The 22,231-nt window shown below is 41.6% G+C and overlaps 1 protein-coding gene across 3 annotated transcripts in view; it reads right to left on the bottom strand.

The window, feature by feature from the left end:
* TAF5L (TATA-box binding protein associated factor 5 like) overlaps positions 1–22,059 on the bottom strand; it is a 28,316-nt gene extending 6,257 nt beyond the window's left edge. The window contains exons 1-4 of one of the 3 annotated variants that reach the window (XM_038533949.1): positions 21,916–22,059; positions 11,174–11,318; positions 7,662–7,766; positions 2,138–2,862 (exon numbers count right to left, since the gene is read on the bottom strand). In XM_038533949.1, coding sequence (XP_038389877.1) covers positions 2,138–2,862; positions 7,662–7,766; positions 11,174–11,315 — 972 coding nt within the window. In that variant the 5' untranslated portion in view covers positions 11,316–11,318; positions 21,916–22,059. Of the gene's footprint in view, positions 1–2,137; positions 2,863–7,661; positions 7,767–11,173; positions 11,319–21,115; positions 21,383–21,537; positions 21,687–21,915 lie in introns of those variants that run through there. The other 2 variants (XM_038533950.1, XM_038533948.1) reach the window with 2 other exon arrangements.
* Between the last annotated feature and the right edge of the window lie 172 nt (positions 22,060–22,231).

Below are 22,231 nucleotides of genomic sequence, written 5' to 3'. Positions count from 1 at the left end.
GCCTCTCATAAATAAATAAATAAAAAAAAAAAAAAAAATCTTAAAACACACACACACACACACACACACACCCACACACCCACACCCACCAAAAACAAACTGCCACAACTGATTTATACCTTGCTTTTCCCCAAAATGTTCCTTGTCAGGAAAAAAAAAAACCCACCACCCATTCCCCCCAACAAAACCCATAACAACAAAAAACATCCCTAAACTGCTATAACAAAATGGGCAGGGGATGCAGAAATCCTGAACAGGAAACCTCTCGACAACATAATAGGAAGACCTCAATTTTAGTTCTAAAATTTAAATCCATTCACAAGGAAAGCAGTACCTTTACACTGTGGCAGCATCCACAGTACTTTCAATATGGATAATGGTGAATAAATCAGAGAGATATTTAAAACAAGTGCTCCTCTGACATCCTTTCTTCTCTTGGAGTTGAACAGCACCTCCCACCATCTACCTGGGTGGTCAGGTCTGAGACACAGAAGTCATCCTCCACTCCTTCCCCTCTAGCCCCTCCACTGAATCCAGTCACAGGTTCTCGTCTGAGCGGGCAACCGTGTTCCTTTCCTGCTGCCACTGCCCTGGCTCAGGCCACCATGATCCCTAGCGTAGCCTGTGGAGTCGTACTGCTGCCTGTCATACCCCTCCCAACTCCAGCCAGATGGAATTTCTTTCACTGCCTGGAATTCATCATGTTATTCTTTATTTCTAGGTTTTCAAATGTGCACCTTCCAAAGCCTGGACATCTTCACAGATTAAGTCACAGAGCTAATTTTTAGTGGTAGCCAGGGTAAATTCTTAAACATTTTAGTCTAATGTTCCTTTCTTCTTTGTATCTATCTTTGCTTTCTTCCTTTAATTGGTAATACTGAGAATAATCTCCAAACACGACGCCTGTATCTACAGAGAGCTGTAACAAATGATAGCAGCATCCTTCAGTTGTATGTGAAGAATACTCAAAAGGCTAGAATTGCCTCCTAGGAAAAGGAATTTTAAAATTCAAATACATGTGCAATAGAAAACATTTTAGAAGGTATTATAAAATCCTAGAAATCAAAGCATGTAAGCTGGAGTGTATACCTTTTCCTCATCACAACTCCCCTAATTATATTGTCTCAGTTGCAAGAAACAAAAATTCATAGACCATGCTAACTGGAAGGTGACTAAGGAAACAAGAATAGGAAAAAAGGGCTTATTTTGTGTACCCAATATTCTTGATATCCTTATCACCTGTGGAAATTAACTTGAATGTGTTTTTTTGTTTTTACTCCTCAATTTTTCAATCCTGTGCAAAGAATCTTCCATTGCAAGTAAAGTGAGGCAGAGCTACCTGAATTTCAGTGGTGTGATGACAAAAATATTCTAGCTCTCACTCTCAGGGCAAGTTACCTTTGTGAAGTTCAATTTCTCTCTCTTTGCCCACATGTCTTCTAAGGCAGAGATCTCAGTGACCTGAGACTCAGGCGACTTGCCCTGCCCTTCTCCCTAACCATCCCCAAACAAACCCAGCAAGATCATTACATTGACTGATGGATAAAATATCAACTATACTGCCTGTGCACTTTTCAAGATGGGGTTTGGGAACACCCACAGCACATGGAGCCAGAGGATGTGCACTGGCCTCAGAGAGGCCAGTAACACCCAGGGTTGGTGAGGGGGAAGAGAAACCAGTGTTCTCATTTACTTTTGATGAGATTAGAAAATGAGACCATTCATCACAATTTAAAATGCAGACGCCTTTGACCCAGTAATCCTACTTCTAAGTGTTCATATTTGCACAAATGTACACAAACATACACCACACACACACACACACACTTACTGTAAATTTCAATATTAGCTAAAGGTCTTTAATTAGGCTTAGCAATGTTATCCATATTCAAACAGTAATAAATTCTGACCAATCATTAAAAATGTTCAGGTAACGTTGTTAAGAATAGCTTTCATCTCTTCTGAGGTTAGACACGAGCAGGAATTCGATAGCTACAGGTTACATGGGTATTGGTCTGGCTTTAGCTATATGATGGAGGAAATAATGAAGTCCATTCTCCACAAGAGCTGTCATATTTGGTAAGAATTCTAAGCAAATTAGTAAGGCAGGTGTAGGGAAGAAAAATGATACTCATACCTCCTCCTCCAGAATGTCACAAGCCAAGTGGATGCGAGACACGTCTACTTGATGGGGTTCTGATTTTAACTTCTTGGATCGTAAACTCCACAGTTTTATACAGGAGTTGTCAAACCCAGCAGCAAGCAGCTTGCTATCTGGGGAGATTTCTGCAGTGTTCAACAGCTGCTCTGTGTTATAGAAGGCATAGAAACAGATGGTAGTGAGGGAGGGAGGGCCATCCTTGACGCGCTTAATGCTCTCCTGCAAGACCTCCAGGGCAGCCTCATTCTGCAGAATAGGGGCGGGCATATCAGTGGGCTCTAAGCCGTTGCCCTCGCTTCGAGAGGAGCTGCCGCTGGCATAGAGCTGGTAGTCTGTTCTCTTGGCAGGCTGCACGTCAAGATGGATATGCAAGGTGAGTACTTTGCACAGGGCGGTGTTGTTGTCACTTTGGAGGTAGCGGATAAGGTAGTTGTAGCTGTCTTCCTGGAGACGGACCACGTACTTGTTATCTAGGAATGCTCGAAGCTTAAAGTTAGACAGGATGTCCTGGATGGTTTGAGTGGTCTGTAGCTGCTCAATGACATCCTTCTGGCTAGCGTTCTGCAGAAACATTCCATGGAAGCGGCTGTAAAAACTTTCCACTGTGCTCTTCGGACTGTTCTGGACCAGGTTGAGGTGGAGGTAGACAAAGAGAGGATAGAGGAGAGGCATCACTTCGTGGCTATGCTGGGAATCAGAATCTACAATGACAAAAAGTAAGGGCTTTATAATTAGTATAACTTCAAAGAATAATGTGGCCCTCCCAGGGAGCCCACTATCATACAACACTTTCTGGTCAGGACTGCTGATTGAAATAGAAACCAGACACAGAATTATGGAAACTCAAAGTCCAAGCCTTTTGACTGAAGAGGGAAGAGCAGGGATTCTGAAGTCTAGCAAACCTGGGTCTCAAGTCAGCCACAAGTCAGGAATTTGATCCCCCAGATGTTAAGTGACTTGACTAAGTTCTCAAAATACTTCAGGAGCTTGTACCCTGGTCTTCTAGGTTCACTGTTTTTCCACAATACCTTAGTGTTTCCCAAAATGGGGAGCACAGACCTCTGAGGGTCCTTAGATATACTCTGGGAGACTGTAAGTTCTTCACAGAAACATTTTAGTTTGGTAATTTTTAAAAACAACAAATACAGGCATATTCAGAATCATCTGGCTGGCCATTAAGCAAGTACTGACATACTATTTTAGGGCTCTGTTTTGTTTTGTGATCACTTTTGGCCTCCATCATCCAACAGTATTATCCAAGCACTTATTTTAGTGAGTTCATTAACATGACTAGCTACCCAGGCTGGCACGCCTGAACACAAAGATGACAACACTCACCCAAAATTGTCCCATATCTGCCAGTGTAATCATTTTGATTATGTTGGCTAAAAAGTAAAATTACCCTTTTACAGTGATGATTTACAGATGAGACGTTTTTATTATTTCGAGACTTTAACACCATGCGATGCTCAAAAAAGTGTCCAGCTTTAATCACCACAGGTGAATGAGAAAAGCAGAGAGGTGTATCTGACACCCACATAAGTGGGGGCAGAGTGATCTGTGATGGTGCAGAGGTTCTGCAGCCATTCAGCCAGAGGTGAGGGCGGGCAGCAGGACCACAACTGACTTGGGGCACCTCAAGAACCTGTGTACAGAGTTGTCTGTGTCATAGCCGTCAGTACTGGCCTTATGCCCATGTGGAGCAGCAGGTTAATTCTGGCAAAATCTATCCATTATATTCACTTGCTGCTAATTTGAATTTTATTGCTTTTGTGGTTTTGCTTGTACCTTTCCCCAAAATACTAATGAAAAAAACAAAACCAAGAGAACTCAACCCTTACCAATCAGACTTCCAATATATTCTACTGGGACAAAGCACCATTTGCAATTCCTTAAACTCTTAGTTTCAGGCTTATTTTTCAAACTGAGAGGCATTTTAGTTTAATAAATTTAGGGGAAAAAAACCCCAGCCATCAAGAGATAAGGCTGCGTGACTTAAAAACTTACTGAAATTCACTGCTGTTTCAGCTTAGTTTCAAAATTGCCTAATTGTTCTCTTTTGTCTGAAGAGAACAGTATGTCAGGTATAAAATAAAATTTTGATCAATATATTCATTATGTGGAACAAGGTAAGACTTGCATAAATCTTAACTCTTTTTTTTAATCTTGTTTCCTTGCAATTCATAATATACACTTTATACTTTACTGAAAATGTATTCCTTGAAATATATTTTTTCTAATTTCAAAAGTAACATATCCTCTGAAAAGTATGCTTTTCCTTCCTTCCATCCATCTATCCATCCACCGGCCATGTAACAAATACCTACTTGCTGCCACACTCTGATGGTGGTATAAGAGGAAGTTTTTCACGAGTTTACAGAAATTAGTAGTGAAAAGGACGCTAAGTTAAATGAAAACTGAGCTTGTTAGTCCTTGTTCTCCCACCTGTCTCTATAGGGTTTGACCCCATTGACCTCACACCCCTGGTCTTTGCTCAGAAATACCACACTAGTCAGCTTGACTCTTCACCTCCCTTCCTTTTGGGCTCCTCTTCCTCTCATTTCTCAAATGCTCCTTTTGCTTTCAAGGATGAACACTGAGTGTGTGCTTTCCGTGATTCAGGCACTAGACATCCATCCTCAAGTCTATTGTCACAGCTGGCCCCAGATTCACACCCAGACGGCTGGATTCCAAAATCTATGCTCTTTCTTCTATGCCTCCTGAAGAAAATGGCCCACAGCAACAGGTGAGCTCACAGAATCTCTCACCCATAGAAAACTTACAGAGGAAAAATACACATATGGTGCTATGGCCTGAGATGCTCTTATTTTCCTTGTATCTTCCTTTGAGATTTATCATCTCCTAAAAATGGCATTTGCACCTCCATGAAACTGGTACTGAATCCTTTATCACAAGTCTGTATCTTTCTCTTAAATACTAGCCTCCAATTTCTTACTGCAAGCTATATAGTAAGAGGCCACCATCATAGATGTAAAAAACCCAAACTGATTTATTTCTACTCGATATAGCTTGAGCCCCCGTTTGTCACAGAGTGCGAGTCATCCTCAACTCTTCCTCCTTTAATCCTGAGCCTTAGAGATTCTACCTTGGGAATTTTAACTATGAAATCAAGCTCTTGCTTTCCACTTGCACAACACTGGTGAGTTGTGGTCCTTTCTCACTTCTTCAGTACCACAGTGAACTTTAGGCTGGCCTCCTAGTCATCCCACTCACAAACCCTTTCAGAAACTGCTTTCAGACTTTTGTCTCCTAGGCTTGATGGTCAGGTATCTCCTCAACCTGGCTCCAGTGTGGCTGGCTTCCTCTCCAATCTGAAAGCCTGATTCTCCACAAGCCAGTTTGTTCACTGTTCTGCACAAAGTGCAGAGTGCCATAAAGGCCATCGCTTCCCTTTTGCTCATGTCTCCTCACATACCCTGAATCCTCCTACTTCTCTTCCACAGCTTACTGAAATCCAACCCATCTTCCAAAAGCTAACTTAAATTCCACCCCCTACTTGGTAAGACCTTCTCCAACTATGCCGTCCAAATCATTTTCTCCTTTCATTCTAATACAGGTCCTCTATGTACAAACTTTAGCACTGATTTCATCCTGGCCTGTGAAAACTCTTCCACTATATTTGAACTTTATTTAAAAACTTTTACTTTTAGCCTTCTTATGTTAAGATTGCTTCCTATTTAGATTAATGACTTTATCTTGGTGCTCAGGAAATACTTGTTCATTTGACTTGGTTGACTGCTCATCAGAGACCTGAGGTAGGGAAAAATGTCCCAGGAAAAGCAGTCTGTAAAAAAACAAAAAAACAAACCCCACAAAAATATATTCACTCCCTTCAAATAACCTGTGCTCAGCAGATAAAGGAATTATAGGTACAATAACAGATAACTTCTTCAGTTTTGAAATAAGACATATGGAAGAGTTAATAGATTATAGTTTATTGAAATTTAAAATTCTGGGGGAAGGAAATAAAGAGGAGAATAAAGAAGGTGGCACATATTAGAAAAAAACCAGAACCAAAAGAGTTAAGAGTTCTAGCAAATATTAAAGAAAAACAGCAATAGCCGAAAGAAATAAATTTAAGCAGAAAACTTTGCACCAGAATAAATCACGTTAGTGATCAATAAAATGTATTAATTCCTCATTGTAAAAAGTAATCACAGTTCTGTAATAAAATTATTCCAACGAGTCTATTTTATTACAGCTGTGCTTCAGTGATTAAAAAATATAAACAAAAATCTACATAATGTCACCACAGTCATGAATGTCATTCATAACGGAAATAAGTCATGTCTATGACAAATGTCATCTCACGGCATGAGTACATGGTGGGTATCACTATTATAATGATACATTGGGGTTTTATGCTTTTGTCTGTATCCCTCATTAGGCAGTAGGCTCCACATCAATATGCTCTATTGCGACGTTTAGCCCAGCAAGTAGTCAGTGCCTAACATAAATATTGGCTGAATGAGTGAAAGAGAAATGCGGAGAGAAGCCAGGCATTCCTTTTTAAACCAGCTTCCCCACCACTAGCATGGAGAGAGAAATGGATCATGGGGAAGAAATATAGCTATAGTAAAAAAAAAATGAGTAAAATCACTTTCTAAAATTTTTTTTAAAAAATTGCTTAAAACCTCAAAAATCAATGCCAGTGATTACATAATGCATTATCTCCAAGTTCTTGCTCACCTCTGAATGAAAGCCTTCTTATAAATTTAATTTTTCTTTTTTTATCCTACTGGAGACTGATCACTGTTCTGAGATATTTAACATTCATGATATGAGGATCTTAACGGAACTTTTCTTTTCAATATAAACATAATAGACTCTTTTTACTAAACCTTTAAGCTTCATGACTTTTTCATTTTTGTAACAACTTAACAGATTATACTTATGAATTCCATCACTCAATAACTCTAAGGCTGATAAGATTACCCTCTACAAGGTTTTGTTTTGTAACCTTTATTTCCTATAACATTGTGGCCATTTTCCCCAGAATATAAAAAATCTGGACTCTTTCCTTTAAAGCACAAATCATTAGGAGGGTCAAGTAAATCAGGATAACCCTAAGTAATGTAAAACTAGATATATTATTTTGGTTTAGAAGTTGATTGACTTATATGCATCTTTTTTTTTTTTTTTTGGTGCCTTATATTCATCTTTACCATTAAAAATTATTAACCTGAGGATTTTTCAAATAAAAAAAGAAAACCAAAATAACCTAATTTTTTCAAATGTAAGTTCTAGTTACTCTGCTGACAGCCATGAACAAAAAAAAACAGTGAAAAAACACCTGGAACCCTAGTCCTTGCAAACTTTTACCTTGTGATTTAACTCTCCTAGGAATTCCAACAGATCCCAAGATTGAATGCAAGTACTGTGTTCAACCACCTCTGAATCCCTACTCCATACCTGGAATATAGTAGGTTCTGAGGGACACTTGCATGATTCTTTCTTAGTAAGAAGTTCTAGCACTTACCAGTGAGAAAATTTCGTAGTCGTCCAAACTGTACTTCATATTGCTGGGGCTCTGCCTGGCAAGGGGCTGCAGACACTATGTTGGCACAACCGGATTCTGATTGAACTAAGGAGGAAAAGATACACAAAGTGGGAATGGGAAACATGATTATTAATCCAATATATGGAAGGATGGATCGAAGAGGGTGTTGAGTATGCATCCATACCAATGGACATTTCAGCAGATTTCCAAAATTTGTTGAGGCTTCTGGCTAAATATGGCCGAGTGATCATACGTAACTATATCTTTCTCCCTCCCTCCTGTTACTCAAAATAAAATGACAGTGGAAGAATGAGAAGATATAAAACACAGGAAAAGTTGACTGAAAGAGGACAGGAATATAAGTTTGTGAGAGACATATCTGAAAGCATTTGACCCCATGTTCTGACATCCTACAATAACGTTCCTTGGTATGGATCTGTTTTCAATCATCATGATGGACCCTTAGTAGGGTTTCAAATAAATGAATTTCAATAAAAAATCATGTCTCTCAGTTTTGAGAAATTTGTTGATTCTGTTTTCTCTTTCTTGAGACCCCCTACTATGTCTCTATTTTCTTCTTCTTCTTCTTTTTTTTTTTTTTTTTTTTAAGTAAGCTCTAGGCCCAATGTGGAGCTCAAACCCACAACCCTGAGATCAAGAGTCACATGGTTTACTGACTGAACCAGCCATGCACCCCGGGAACCCCTACTATTCCAAGGTTAGATCTCCTGAACTGATCTGCTGCCTCAACTATCAACCTTTCTACTGATTTTTCATCTTTACTACCATTTACATAAATTTACCACATTTCTTGCTGTTCTCTGAATGATCCTTGTTTTTAAAAAATAGCATTCTCTTTTTGTTTCAAGGCTATCAATGATGGTATTTTTGAGGTTTGCTTCACTCAATTGGTTCTCCCTTTTTCTTTCCACCTCTCTTTTTTCTTAGTATGTTAGGTTAGGTTCTTTTGTGGCTGAAGGTGAGGTACTAGAGAGCTGATGAGAACTCTGTTTATCACCCAGCATGACCCAGATGGGCAATCTCCCAATGTCAATGTCTGTGTTGGTCTTCTCTCTTAGGCAGGTCAGATTCACCAGGGGAGATTCTGTAATCACCCTGCTGAGGGATATGTGACTGACTGCTAGGGTTCTGGGCAGTAGAACATGGGGAAGAAAGCTGGAGTCTCAATATTCATATATTCAGTATGTAAACATGCAGTTAGTTTCCTGTGAGTTTATGCTTTCTAAAAAGAAGAACAATACTTCCTTACTCTTTCTACAGGGATAAAGGGACACTGGGGAAAGGTGGCTGGGGACTGAGGGATCCATCTTTAATAATCTGGATGAAACATTAACACATTTCAGAAGATAGATTACAGAGGAACGAAATCAACGCAGCAGGATGGAGGCAGCTACAGCATAAAATGTACAGGAAGGGGGATGTCCATGTGCCCTACAAGATTGCAAAGCAACAGCTTGGAGCAGGATATGCTGCACATGTATGAATGGTACTCCTCTCTCTCCTTTATGTGGCTCCCACCTGGAGTTAATCTGTCACCAAATCGTATAGATTCTTCAATCTATCTACTCCTATTAGCACCTCCTCAATTCAGGTTGTCCTCACTTCTCACTGGGATCCCCTTATGGCCTTCTAACTAACTACTGTGGTTCTACTCTGGGCCTTCCCCAGTCAGTGCAGCCCCGAATGATCCTTCCATAATTCACACCTGAGAACTTGGAAACTCTCCTCCAACTTGTCCCCTGGTAAGTTCCTAATGGTTCTTTTGAGACTCAGCTCACTCCTTCTATTTACCAACCCCTGACTACATGCAGGAGATCATGAGACCTTTTGGGGAACAATCCTTGATCTGCCAAGAAGACCATCTTCATTGTACAGAACCTGAAACATTCTCCCACCACAGAACTTACTACATTGTGCTCTCTTGTCATCACTGACTTATCCACCTCATTTCCTGGCTATGATGTGAAGTTCTCCCGGAGCTAGGATCAAATCTTAGCTATCTCTAGGACTTTTCAGCACCCGACCTACAGCAGGTGTTGAATAGGTGGTCTGCTGAATGAAGACACAATTATTCAGATTACTCAACTGACAGAATGACCTAGAACAAAATCTTATGATACACACATTTCCTGGTGGTTTTCCAGGAACCTTCCTAATAAGCCATTATGTCTGACTTCAGACAACAAAGAAGAGTCATGTTCTGTAAGTCTGTTTAAGAGTGCTTGCTTCTATTTTCTATCAACAACTGCAACTGAATTACTGTTCTCAGGTTGTAATGAACAGGGGGCAGCAGGAGATTATGTGTGCACATTAAAGGCTGTGCTGGTGGGCTGAGAAGGAATTACTCTGGCTCTATAAATTGGTCATCCTACTAGAAACAATATAGCTTTAGTAATCTATTCAAGTCCGTCCTCTGGTTCTGTTCTTGTCAAGGGTAACCCAGTCTGAAGAGAGGAACAATGGAGGTGGATGTGATGCTAAAGAATAAGAAGGCAGATGCCTAACTGGGCTACTTCTACTATCTCAGGGGGTCAGGAACCACCTCTTTGAGGATGTCCTTAGGTTTTTACTGTCCCATCATTCTTTTCCTCTAGCAATGGCAATACACCTTTAAGCATGAAGGCTCTGACATGACTCTGAAGATAGTAAGAGGGAATAGAGGGAGCTGCTGCTACCAGTGTGGGGATTGAAACCATTAAGGGATGAAGTAGGTGGTAACAGATACTAGGAAGAGCAGAAAGAAGTACAGGAATAAAAAAGAAAGAAGAGTCTAGTCCGAGCAGGTAAGAGGAACCTTTCTCCAGGGCTGAGCTGGAGAAAGCACTGCAATGTTGAACTCACACATAGCCATTAAAGCAGCTCAAAATCACCCGAAAAGCACCACAGCCATTTGTTTGTTTGCAAAGTCTCCAATACCCAGATCCAATAGAAGAAAATTATATCACATAAAAACTGAACTCACAACATAGCTAATAACTATTTGCAATTCTAGATAGATTTAAAACACATTTTTCTAAAAAAGAATCTGATTGCAAAACTAAAACCCAAAACAAATTTTAAAAACCTCAGGAACCTATCTAGGACGCCAATCTTTTCGACCATTGATCCCAAAGTACTGGTTTGCCCAGCAAACCTGACTTCCATGGGCAAGGCTCCAGGCTACAGGGAGGGCCATGTGCAAGACAGGGACGGGAACCCTGGCCCTCCAGATCTTTCAGTGTAATAGTTCACAGAGGGAAAAAGTTGCATGTAACATCAGATATGGAGAAAAGCACTGAGAATTCTGAAGCAGGATGGATTATGACAGGGGCTTCTAGAAGTGGCTTTGAAGGGCAGATAGCATCTCTGAAGGCCAGCACCATTATGCAGCGTTGCCTGCTGAGGCTGCTGTAGTCTCTCCAGAACAGGAGGGGAAGTAGGAGCAGGGGTTCTCCTGCTCCAGCCTGCCCGAGGGTGGCCCCACTGGTTACCTGTGAGGTTGGCCGCCATCTCCTCAGCAGTCTGTGACAGCCGCAGTCCTTGCTTCAGGGGACCATCGGAGTCCACGTACTGCCGGCGTTTGAGGTAGCAGGACACTGCCATCTGAATCTGCTCGGTGCGCACTCGTTTCATGACCTTTAGAGGGAACCACAGAACACGAAGGCATTTGGAGATTACCCAATCCATTTGGACATTGCATGAGTAAAATAAGTAGAGAAAGACTAGCCTTGTGGCTAGTCAAGTGACCTAGTTAAGATGCAAAGCAGAATGCCTTAGTTACCAGCCTGGTGCACTCTCCCATTTACCTATTTTCTCAATAGTGATATGGTCCACTTCAATTATGGAAAATAGGAATATGATGGAGAATAAGACCCTACAGACCACCCCCAAATTTCATTTACTACCATGATTTCAATCTTTCTGGTAGAACTTTTCATTAGAACTGCTAAACAATGAGCAAACGGGACCAGGTCAATTCTAGAGCCTTTTATTTCTCCCATCTACTCTGAGAGAGAGGTGTTAATTGGCAATGAACCGGCCAAACAAAGCAGGCAGGAAGCAATACAAAATAAAAAATCTGAGAAATTCAGAAACTGGATAAACAGATGTTGAGAAAGTGAGCATTTAATAATGAGGTAAGGAATGCTATGCTTTTCCTAATAGTCAGGAGAAGTCTGGTAGTACTACGTCAGAGATTTGAGCAACGTGTTTTAATTTTAATCCCATTATTTACCTATTTCACTCCTTCAACCTCTGGCACAGCAAAGCATCAAAACGTAAGAATATGTATATGCATTAGAATGTGTCTCACAAATTCTTACAAGAAAGAAAACAAAAATGGTAGGAAGTGTACCAGCTGAGGCTAAATTACTTTTGATAATTCAAGCTAATTTGAGGGTTCCCTTCAAAAAGGACTATTTTCCTTGACAACTAAATTGATTATCAAGAATAAGAGGAACTCCCGAAGGTGCCATGAATCTCACACATTACTTTGCCAGAAGTAAAGGATACTGCAGTCCAAGTGACCCAAGACAGCTGGATGAATTTTCTATGTTCACTTCTGTCATGTAAAAATGGAATGCATGCAACATTATCCATACACATGATTGTCCCCATCAAAGTAACCTCCTTAAATCAATGGTTCCCAATGTTTTGGGTGTGGGAGATCTGCTTTTGGCAGTTTACTTGGGTGTGTCTGAGTTTTCTGTTTCAATGACATGAACTGGCCTTCTCCTTTGTCATTTCCTCCATTCCCTTTGAAGATGTGAAATTTCCCCATTCCAGATCCCTATTCCAGAGATCTGCCTTTTTTCCTTTAAACATTTCAAAAATTTTTATTTCTATCTAATTTTTATTCATCTGCCATTTCTTTTAGTGTATGACTGTGGCGAATAGCCAAATGTTTTACACAAATACTGTAGCAGCTACAATCCTTTGCAAATAATCTTTTTCTAAAGTGATCTGTTGAAATATACTTTTTCAACAGATATACCCTTTTGAAATATACTTTTTAATTCCCTAAAAATCCTACCATAGAGCAAACAATGAAGGCTGGAGACACACACATTAAAACATACATATCTATATAAGTATATAAATGTTAGGCTATCATAAATATGTTCTTCTAAACTATTTACTTAGAAAAATTATATTTCTCTATGCATTTCAGCTTTGGATTATCAAAAAAGTATAAAATCATTTGCTAAAAAGGAGGGGCACTGGGTGTGATATGGTTGACAGCGATACAATGAAAACTACTAATAAATTTCCTAAGACTGAACCACCGTTTTACTGTGGAATTTGTCTCACTCAGTTTTGGTGTATGAGTCTTTCACTATATTGCTAACTTAGATTATTTTTTAAATTAAAAAAATTTTTTTTAATTGCCAACACAAGAGTTTTGATACTTTGATAATCCCTGCTCCAAGCACTGATCTGTCCATCAATGAAAGCAGATAATTGTTTTTTTGGTGGTTACTAAGAGGCCTTACTGTGTATCATTTTGACTGTATCAGTGATTCTAGTTCTCTAACAAGGTTGCACCTGAGAAACTCCTGTAACTGTGTGTGTAAATAATTTCAGCCCTGGAATTCTGATTCAATGTTATAATTAGAGAAAAACAATGAAATGCACAGAGACTGTGACAATACTGCCCTCTCCCAGTTTGGCCCCAAATCAGGACTAGTTAAATCCAAACACCCAGCTCCCACTGCCCCCCCACCTGCACCCCTCCTTGATGTTTACTAAAGCTGCTTTTAATCTAACTTCAAGAGCTCCTAGTCTTCAAAGTCTTCCAAAGTAGCCCAATTCCTTGTATTTTAGCTGAGACTAACACTTTTTCAGATTTTTTGCTGCCAATCTCTTGTTGCTATGGGAATACATGCTTGTATCAATATGTATCCCTCAGTGCTCCAAATAAAATGGGAATAAGAGATCGCCTCTCCAACAGGAAGAAACCATGCACGGGAAAGACACAGAAAAATTGACAGAATAGACCCTGCAATGACACACTGTCCTCACAGTGGGGCAATCTTTATGCACATCAGAGAAGGAGGGGAAAAGATATGAAAGGTATGGGAGAGTAAACAGGAATGAGAATGAACAGTGAAAACTGGCCATATTTGGGATTGCTAGAAATTAGTCTATAAATACTGATTCTAATGAATGTGTCCAAGTTAGCTGCCCCAACTGGCAGTTTCTCTGAACCCAAACCACTTTTTATGACAAGGGACCTTCCTTGAGGGTGGGCAGTGAGCCAACTGTAGGGCCAAGGATCTTAAGATCAGGAATCCTGGAATTAACTAACTCTCTTTTACAACCACACTCAACTGAAATACCAGAGACATGATCCAATAGACTTAACTGGATTTGATTCCAATGCACACATATTTCAAATGAAATAAATAACGAAGAGTTCTGTGGAGAAACCAGTTCTCCTCCCCCTACTGATTTCTGTAATACTAATATCCATAAATGGACACATTAGGGGGAAAAAAAACAAACTTCCTTAAAATAGACCTGCCTTTCGAGAGACTTAAACATAACACTAACACTGCAATTTCACGTTACTTGCTTAGCTTTTCTCATAATTATAAAATCTTTTAAATTTAAATTGTTTGTATATAATTGCATCCTTGTTAAAATTTCAGGATTTCCAATGATTTTTCAACTTACTTAATGGTAAAAATAGATGATCACATATCTTTCTTTTCATGTGATACGAATAGTATTTCTGGAAATTAAAATAAAGATTCGGACACAATATGTATCTTTTTTCTCAAACATCAATAGCTACCTACTGTTTAATACTTTAACAAAATTGCTACATAAAATCAAGACAGGATCATCTTCCTGTCTCAAAGTAACAACTGTGCAGGAAAAACCACAGCCATACTCTTGATATCCCAGAAATATGGGAAGGCAAAGACATACTCTTAAGATGATGATAATACAGGACTGCAGCCAAGTAAATTTCTTACTTGTTACAGACTGCATCCACCCACTTATGTTCAAATATATGTGTTGCTGGAGGGTGCTAGGAGAGACACCCCCAGCCCACCACATGAAGGGCTAAGTGGGTGAAATACTACACAATTCTATTAAATGCTAGTGGAATACTGTATGGACAACACCCCTTAAGGTGGCAGCTTTGAGCATGGGTGGGTTCAAAATAAATCCAGGCAGGGACGCCTGGGTGGCTCAGTGGTTGGGCACCTGCCTTCCACCCTGGGTGTGATCCCGGAGTCCTGGGATCAAGTCCCGCGTTGGGCTCCCTGCATGGAACCTGCCTCTCTCTGTCTGTGTCTCTGCCTCTCTCTGTGTGTGTCTCTCATGAATAAATAAAGTCTCAAAAAAAAAAAAATCTAGTCAAACTCACCATTACCATTCTCAAATCAGCTCCTCAAATGAGTCTACTGACAGGCAGCTAAGGATGTGTGTGTGTGCTTTAAAGCAATTATAAATTTATGCTTAGAAACAAAAATGAGGGATCCCTGGGTGGTGCAGCAGTTTGGCGCCTGCCTTTAGCCCAGGGCGCGATCCTGGAGTCCTGGGATCGAATCCCACGTCGGGCTCCTGGTGCATGGAGCCTGCTTCTCCCTCTGCCTATGTCTCTGCCTCTCTCTCTCTCTCTCTCTCTCTCTCTGTGACTATCATAAATAAATAAAAATTAAAAAAAAAGAAACAAAAATGATTGCGTACTTTTTGTTCAACAAGATGCCAGGTACAGTGCATACTAGGTATTCAAATACATTAGTTCTCTTCTCTTTACTTGAAAAAGTCTAAATGTAAAATCTATCAAGAGGTCATTCTAAGGAGAACCTAAAAAGCTAGCTTTTGCATTAGTCATTATGGTAAAGTGTATTCAATTATCTTTGTGAAAATATAAGTCACAGGTGACAAATGAGCTCTACTTCTCTCAGTTTTAGTAATACCTCGTATAATTTTAACATTATGATGGCCTTTTATATTTGATCTTTGCTCACAGACTGACATACATACTTGAACTAGAAGCTGTATTCTTTCTTATGGTGTCCTAAGAAATAAACATGAGAATAATGCTCAGAACTAGGCAGTCAGGATGTAACATAGCACCTGGAGTTTTTTGTTTTGTTTTGTTTTGGGCATGCAGAACTCACACAACTGACAGATGCCACTAGGAATTAATTTTCTCTAACATCAGCTGGGACCTCTATGATGTTCCAGTATTTTTTCGACAATTAGTTTCTTTCCCTGTAGCTTCCAACCTGGCTATTCTAAAACTATACCAGTCTCCTTATCCAGCCAGCTGACTGTGCTCCCTACCTCAGTGGGCTACTTACTTAAGACTCCTCAACTCTTACCAAATGAAACAGTCACTTTTCTACACTATCCCACAGGGTCTCTTGGCTGCTGAACAGGTCCCTCCTCCCTTGAAATTCCCTCTTCCTTGGTCGCTTCCCCTCTCCCATTCTTGGTCTGCTTCTCATTCTTCACATTCCCTACATCATCATGCTACTTACACAAGACTTATACCGTCTATGGTGAGAGTACCTTCCTGAGCTCAATTCTGAGGAACATCTCTACCTGCAAACATTTGAAATTCAACATGCTCAAATATATTATCTTCCTTCAAAAGCTCTTCCTTTTTCTACTGTTCCTAGCCAGTTTGATGGTGTCATCATCTACCACTAAAGCAAAAACCTCAGTCATCATCTTAAGATTTTTTTCTCTCTCTCTCACTGAATTCACTGAATTCTAACTTCTTCTATTCTACATAGAATTCTTTCTTGCAGCCATTGCTGCCACCGCATCCTCACTGCTGCTATATGACAGCACAAATCACTTCTCAACTGGAATATTCCAACATCCTCCCACCTCCAGCCCTACCTCAAACCACTCTCTAGAATGCAGCCAGAGTAGAAGACAAATCTGATTATGCTACTCCCAAGCTTAAAATTGCTCCCCAACCCTGCCCCAATGCAGGCTGTCCAATCCTGCCATCACTGTTCCTTGGTTTGCTCAGACAGATGGAGAATTCCTGGAGGATACAGCTTTTCTTATCTTTAAAACTCAGGTTAAAAATAAAGTGAGTGTTGTCTAGTTTCTGTTTGGAATTTTTGAATTTACTTTAGGCTCATAATCTTTCTGAATTTTTATGAGCCACAAATATTTGATTCCTCCTTTAATACTGTTTTACAGCACAGAAAAAAAATTCCCATACAAAACTTCATTAACACGGAAGAGTATAGCACAAGAATGGAGATCTACATTATTTACTATGACTTCAGAAAGAAAACTTTCATATATGCTCTATTTGCAAACAATGTTGTAGATGGAAAAAACAGGATGTTTTGCTCTCAGAATAAATGTTAATCATTCTCTGTGAAACTGAATTCAAATGCAGCCAGGTTTCAGAAACAGCTTAATGACATTAAATCACTTATGTATGTGTCTCAAAGTAGAACAATATTCATTTTTGCATTCTAGAGCAGTACTGTCCCATAAGACTTTCCTTAATAATAAAACTATTCTAAGTCTGCACTGTTCAGTATGATAGCCACCAGCCACATACAGCTATTGAGCAATTAAATTGTAGCTAGTGCTAAATTTTTATTTTAATTAAATTTAAGCAAACACATGTGGCTAATGGTTATTACTGTACTGGACAACACAGTTCTAGAGCATGGTATTACTTTGTGAAACTAATGTATCAGCACCTTAGCCTTAAAATGCTGATTGACAAAGTTTTGCACAACACGTCTGATTAACTAGATTACCAAATATCCAAAAGGGAGTACAGCTGACCCTGAACAATGTAAGTGACCCTCTCTGCTCCTTCCCAGTCAAAAATATGCAGATGGGATGCCTGGGTGGCTCAGCGGTTGGGCATTTGCCTCTGGCTCAGGGCATGATCCTGGAGTTCCAGGATTGAGTCCAGCATCAGGCTCTATGCAAGGAGCCTGCTTCTCCCTCTGCCTATGTCTCTGCCTTCTCTCTGTGTCTCTCATAAATAAATAAATAAAATATTAAAAAAAAGTTGGCACAGAACTTTTGACTCCCCCCAAACTTCATTACTGATAGCCTACTATTGACTGAAAGCTTTACTGATAACATAAAGTTAATTAGTACGTTTCATAAATAAATCATATACTGGGGGATCCCTGGGTGGCTCATTGGTTTAGTGCCTGCCTTCGGCCCAGGGTGTGATCCTGGAGTCCGGGGACTGAGTCCTGCATCAGGCTCCCTGCACAGAGTCTGCTTCTCCCTCTGCCTATGTCTCTGCTTCTCTCTTTCTCTTTGTCTCTCATGAATAAATTAAATCTTAAAAAAAAAAATCACATACTGTATTCTTAGAATAAGGTAAGCCAGAGAATAGGATTTACAGTACTGTTTTGCCCTTACAGGAAAAAAAGTCTGCCTAGAAGTGGACCCATACAGTTATACCTGTGTTGCTCAAGGGTGAGCTGTATTATGCTAGTAAAACAGAACTCTCCTTTAAGACAACCAATCACTGTAAGGTGACTAAGATACATTTCAATACATTTTATCAGAAGAATATCTTATTTGACTGCTGAACAAAGAATTATGAATGGAAGTTCTCCACAGTGTTTTCTAAACCTTGCCAGTACACAATGTTCTTTAAACCTTCTAAAAGTTTAAAAAATGAGGAAAGGGAATTTGTCTCAGTAAAGAAAAAGATCAGTGGTCAATTTCTGTGAAAATCCAAATAAAAGGTTAAGTTCAAACCTAAGACAATGATACCCTTGCAATGAGAAAATTAGTAAGAACTTTTTAGGGTTAATTAAAAAAAATCTATGATGATTATAAATGAAACAAATGTCTGAAAAAAAAAGAAACAAATGTCTGCTTATAATCTTTCATTTATTAACTCACATATATTTAAAAATACATTATATAGCACAATATATTAATTCATGAAATAATTTTACTCTATTCACTTTCATCTTCCACATATCAGTGTCTCTGTGGTCACTCAAGCTACTCTGAATTATCAAATTCCATTTTCTAGAGCACATCACCTTCACATTTACCAAATGAGCTGTGATAGAGTGCTTCTTGAATCCACACATGATGCTCTCATTGGAAATCTCAACCAGCCAAAGCCATCAACACCTATTCAGGAAGGCAGAACATTTTTTCAGTCATCAGTGACTATACTGATTGACTGAATAAATATATCAAACTAGCATCAACTGAAGTTATTTTAGCCCAATACATATTTCCCAAACAGCATCCTATTGTTCAAAATAGAGTGACTGAGAGTGCCCTGAGAGACTTGAAGATGTGGTGATACGCTCTTTACAGAGGGGTATTTTGGGAGGAACTTTGCCTTGTAATCAGGTGTATACAGTAGGGCCCTGCAGTCGACTTTTAAGAGGGAAGGCTGCCTGGGATGATCTAAGGCTTTCTTCATGCCTTCTGTAAATGCTCTCTAAGCTTCCAGATTTGGAATGAAATGCCGGTCTCTGCTAAGCAGTCATTTTCCTTTTTGAGTCACAGTAAGATACAAAGCTTCCAGGACAAGTGAATGGATGGGCCTTCCCTACCTTTTTTTTTTTTTTTTAAAGATTTTATTTATTTATTCATGAGAGGCACAGAAAGTGAGACATAGAGGGAAAAGCAGGCTCCTTGCAGGGAGCCCAATGTGGGACTCGATCCTGGAACTCCGGGACCACACCAAGCCACCCTGAGAAGCTCAACCGCTGAGCCACCCAGGCATCCCCCTTCCCTACTTTTAATTCAATCCCACACTACTGCAGGCACAATCTTTCCAAAACTAATCTGATGGCATCTGCTCAGTTTAAAAACTTTCTATTGCCTCCACCAGTGTGGAGGATAAAAAAATTCAATCTCCTCTATGTCATTCCGGGGTTACTCTGATTCACCTTTGTTCACTCACCTGGTGGGTACTATCCCACTTTGTCATCTCAGGGGCTTTGGCCAAGACCTCTCCATTAAGTGGAGGCACCCCCTACACTGTTGCTCCAACTTGGTTAAATCCTGCTCTTTTTTTCACAGCTCCGCTCAGCCTTCTCCACCTCTGAATCTGGGAACGCTTCTGTCTCATTGCTTACCATAATATTTGCCTCGTACTCTATCACTGCTAATACCTCATACTTGCTGAGTGTATGCCATTGGTACGACACTATTTTAAGTGCACAGATTATCTCTTGTATATATCTCAACAGCTTTATGAGCTAGATAACACTCTTTGGATAGGAAAGCAGAAGCCCATAGAAGTCAGACACTGTCCCAAGGTTCCATAGTGTTAAGATGGAAACTCAGGTCACCTGGCTTCAGGGTCTGAACTCTTTACCTTTTACAATGTCCTGCTTGCCCAAAGGGTTCTATGTTAAATCAGAGGCTTCTTCACAATAGTGAAGGCTTACCAGTTGCTTGTTGAGAGAATGATCAGAACAATTACAAGTAGAACAATTACTACCTGAGAAGATGCGGGGAGGCTGGAAACAACTTCTGCCTGTCCACCGAGTAATGTGGGTTTATCAGATGCTCCCTAGGGTTCCCTTCCAGCAGAAATCAATCATCAAAGCCAAAACTCTTTTCCTTTCTCCAAAGATGTCCTTCACAGGTATCATGAAGGACATCCGTTTGCAAAAACAAAACCCCCCAAACCAGTTGCTGAGCAGTTTAGTGAGGCCTTCACTCAGCTTACCAGTGACAGAAGCACATATAAGCCTCACATTGATAGGCAGAAACAATAAAACTATTCCAAGACACAACAACCTGATTTGTTGTTTGATGACAAAGAAAAAAAAACTCAAGGCAAGCCCACCCTTCGGTTTTGTAGTTGAACACTGATTTTCCGGGCAAGAAGAATTTGTAATTCATAAAACAAATCAATGTCAGTATGCTTCCCATTTAACACACAAAATTTAGGCCTACAAGGAATCTAAAAGGTATCTTCCCCCAAAAGAAATTACAACAGCTAATATTTAGAATGCTTTGTATATGTCAGGCATTTTCACATTCATTATTCCGTTTTTTGGTATCCTTCAAAAGATCCAGTTTTAAGTTATGAGTCATCACCTCGTTTTACAGAAGAGGAGACTAAGGCTCACCAAAGTTACAATGATCGCTCCGTGGTTTCAGCTTTAGGTCTCCACAGTCATCAAGCCCCATCCATTCAGTACATTAAGTTTCTCGGAGTTTAAAGATGCGGCTCAGACCCCCCTTCCCACTCTCACTTTCAAGCAGGGCTGTGAGCAAGGCTGGGAACTGCCGCCTCGTCCTCCTCCCACCCCACAATTCAGGTATGTCACACACACACTTGTATCACCTCCGCCCTCACTGTTCCTCCCAACACAGCACCCAACTGCTCGTTCGCGGGAGTCACCGTTCCAAGACTTCAATCTGCGAGGTCAGAGTTGAGGTAATTCAAGACGAACGCCGCACGGGATTGGCAGACTTACCTCCCGATCCCAGAACCGTACAAGCTGCGAGATCCGCGGCATAACGACACTCCCACAACTGATGGGAGAACCGCACGAAGCTTTCAAGCGCTCCACTTCCGCTAAGTCTAAAATGACACCACTATTTCTAACCATCAACTGACTTCGGACCAACGCCTCACCTAATACATTTTCAAACCCCCGGAGCTTCGCGAGTGCAGCCTGAGCGCACAAACCTCCCGCTGTCAGGAGTTAAACCAACCCCAAAGGCAACCCCGCAGGTCGGCATCCTCTAGCAACAGCCAGTCTCACTCGAGATCGCCCCTGTCACACGCAGAGGTCGGTTTCCCGGCCGGCCACCCGCAGTCACCATGTGCGAAGTTTAATCTTGAGTTCGGCCAAAAGGCATTTCCTTTTTCCTTAAATGAAGGGGAGATACGGACCTGCGCTCCTGCTCGGCTGCCCGGCGCTCAGGACCCCTTCCCGGCGGGCGCCCGGCAGCCGCCCCGGCAGGACCCACCCCGAGCAGGAACGCGGAGCCCTCCAGGTGTAGCTGCCGACTGCAGGCCACGCCGCCCGCGGCCGCTGGGACTCGCAGGCCGAGGGCGGAGGCGCGGCCGCCGCGCCCGCGCCCGCGCACAGCCGGCCCCGCCCCGCCCCCACCGCCCCGCCGGCGGGAGCTGCGGGCGCGCGCCCCGCCTAGGCCTCGCCGCGCGCCGCCGCCCGCGCTCGCTCCCTCCCGGCCCCCGCCCGCCCGCCCGCGCGCGCTCGGCTCGCGACCCCCTCCCCCGGCCCTCCCCGCCCGCGCGCCCCGCACTCACTGAACATCCCAGGCGGCTCCGGCTCCTCCCGCCGCCGCCGCCTCCGGGATCGGGTTGCTTCCGCCTCCGTCGTCTCTGCCGCAGGGTCTCGCTCCGACGGCCGGCTCAGCCGGGCCCCCGCGCCCCGCGCCCTGCCGCCCCCGCGGCGGCGGCTCTGGGCGGCCGCTCCATGACTGACTGACACGGAGCGGGCCGCGGGCTGGGCCGCTCGGGCCTCCAACGCGCAACCGTCTCCACCAATGGGCGAGGCGCCTCGGCGCTCTGCTGGCGATGCCTGGCGTGCGCGCCGCCCCGCCCCTCCGCGCCGCCGGCGTCG

The sequence above is a fragment of the Canis lupus genome, chromosome 4, assembly GCF_011100685.1.
Source record: "Canis lupus familiaris isolate Mischka breed German Shepherd chromosome 4, alternate assembly UU_Cfam_GSD_1.0, whole genome shotgun sequence".
Taxonomy (NCBI): Eukaryota; Metazoa; Chordata; class Mammalia; order Carnivora; family Canidae; genus Canis; species Canis lupus.
Note: the sequence above shows the minus strand (reverse complement) of the source record. Positions and strands in the feature narration are given on the sequence as shown.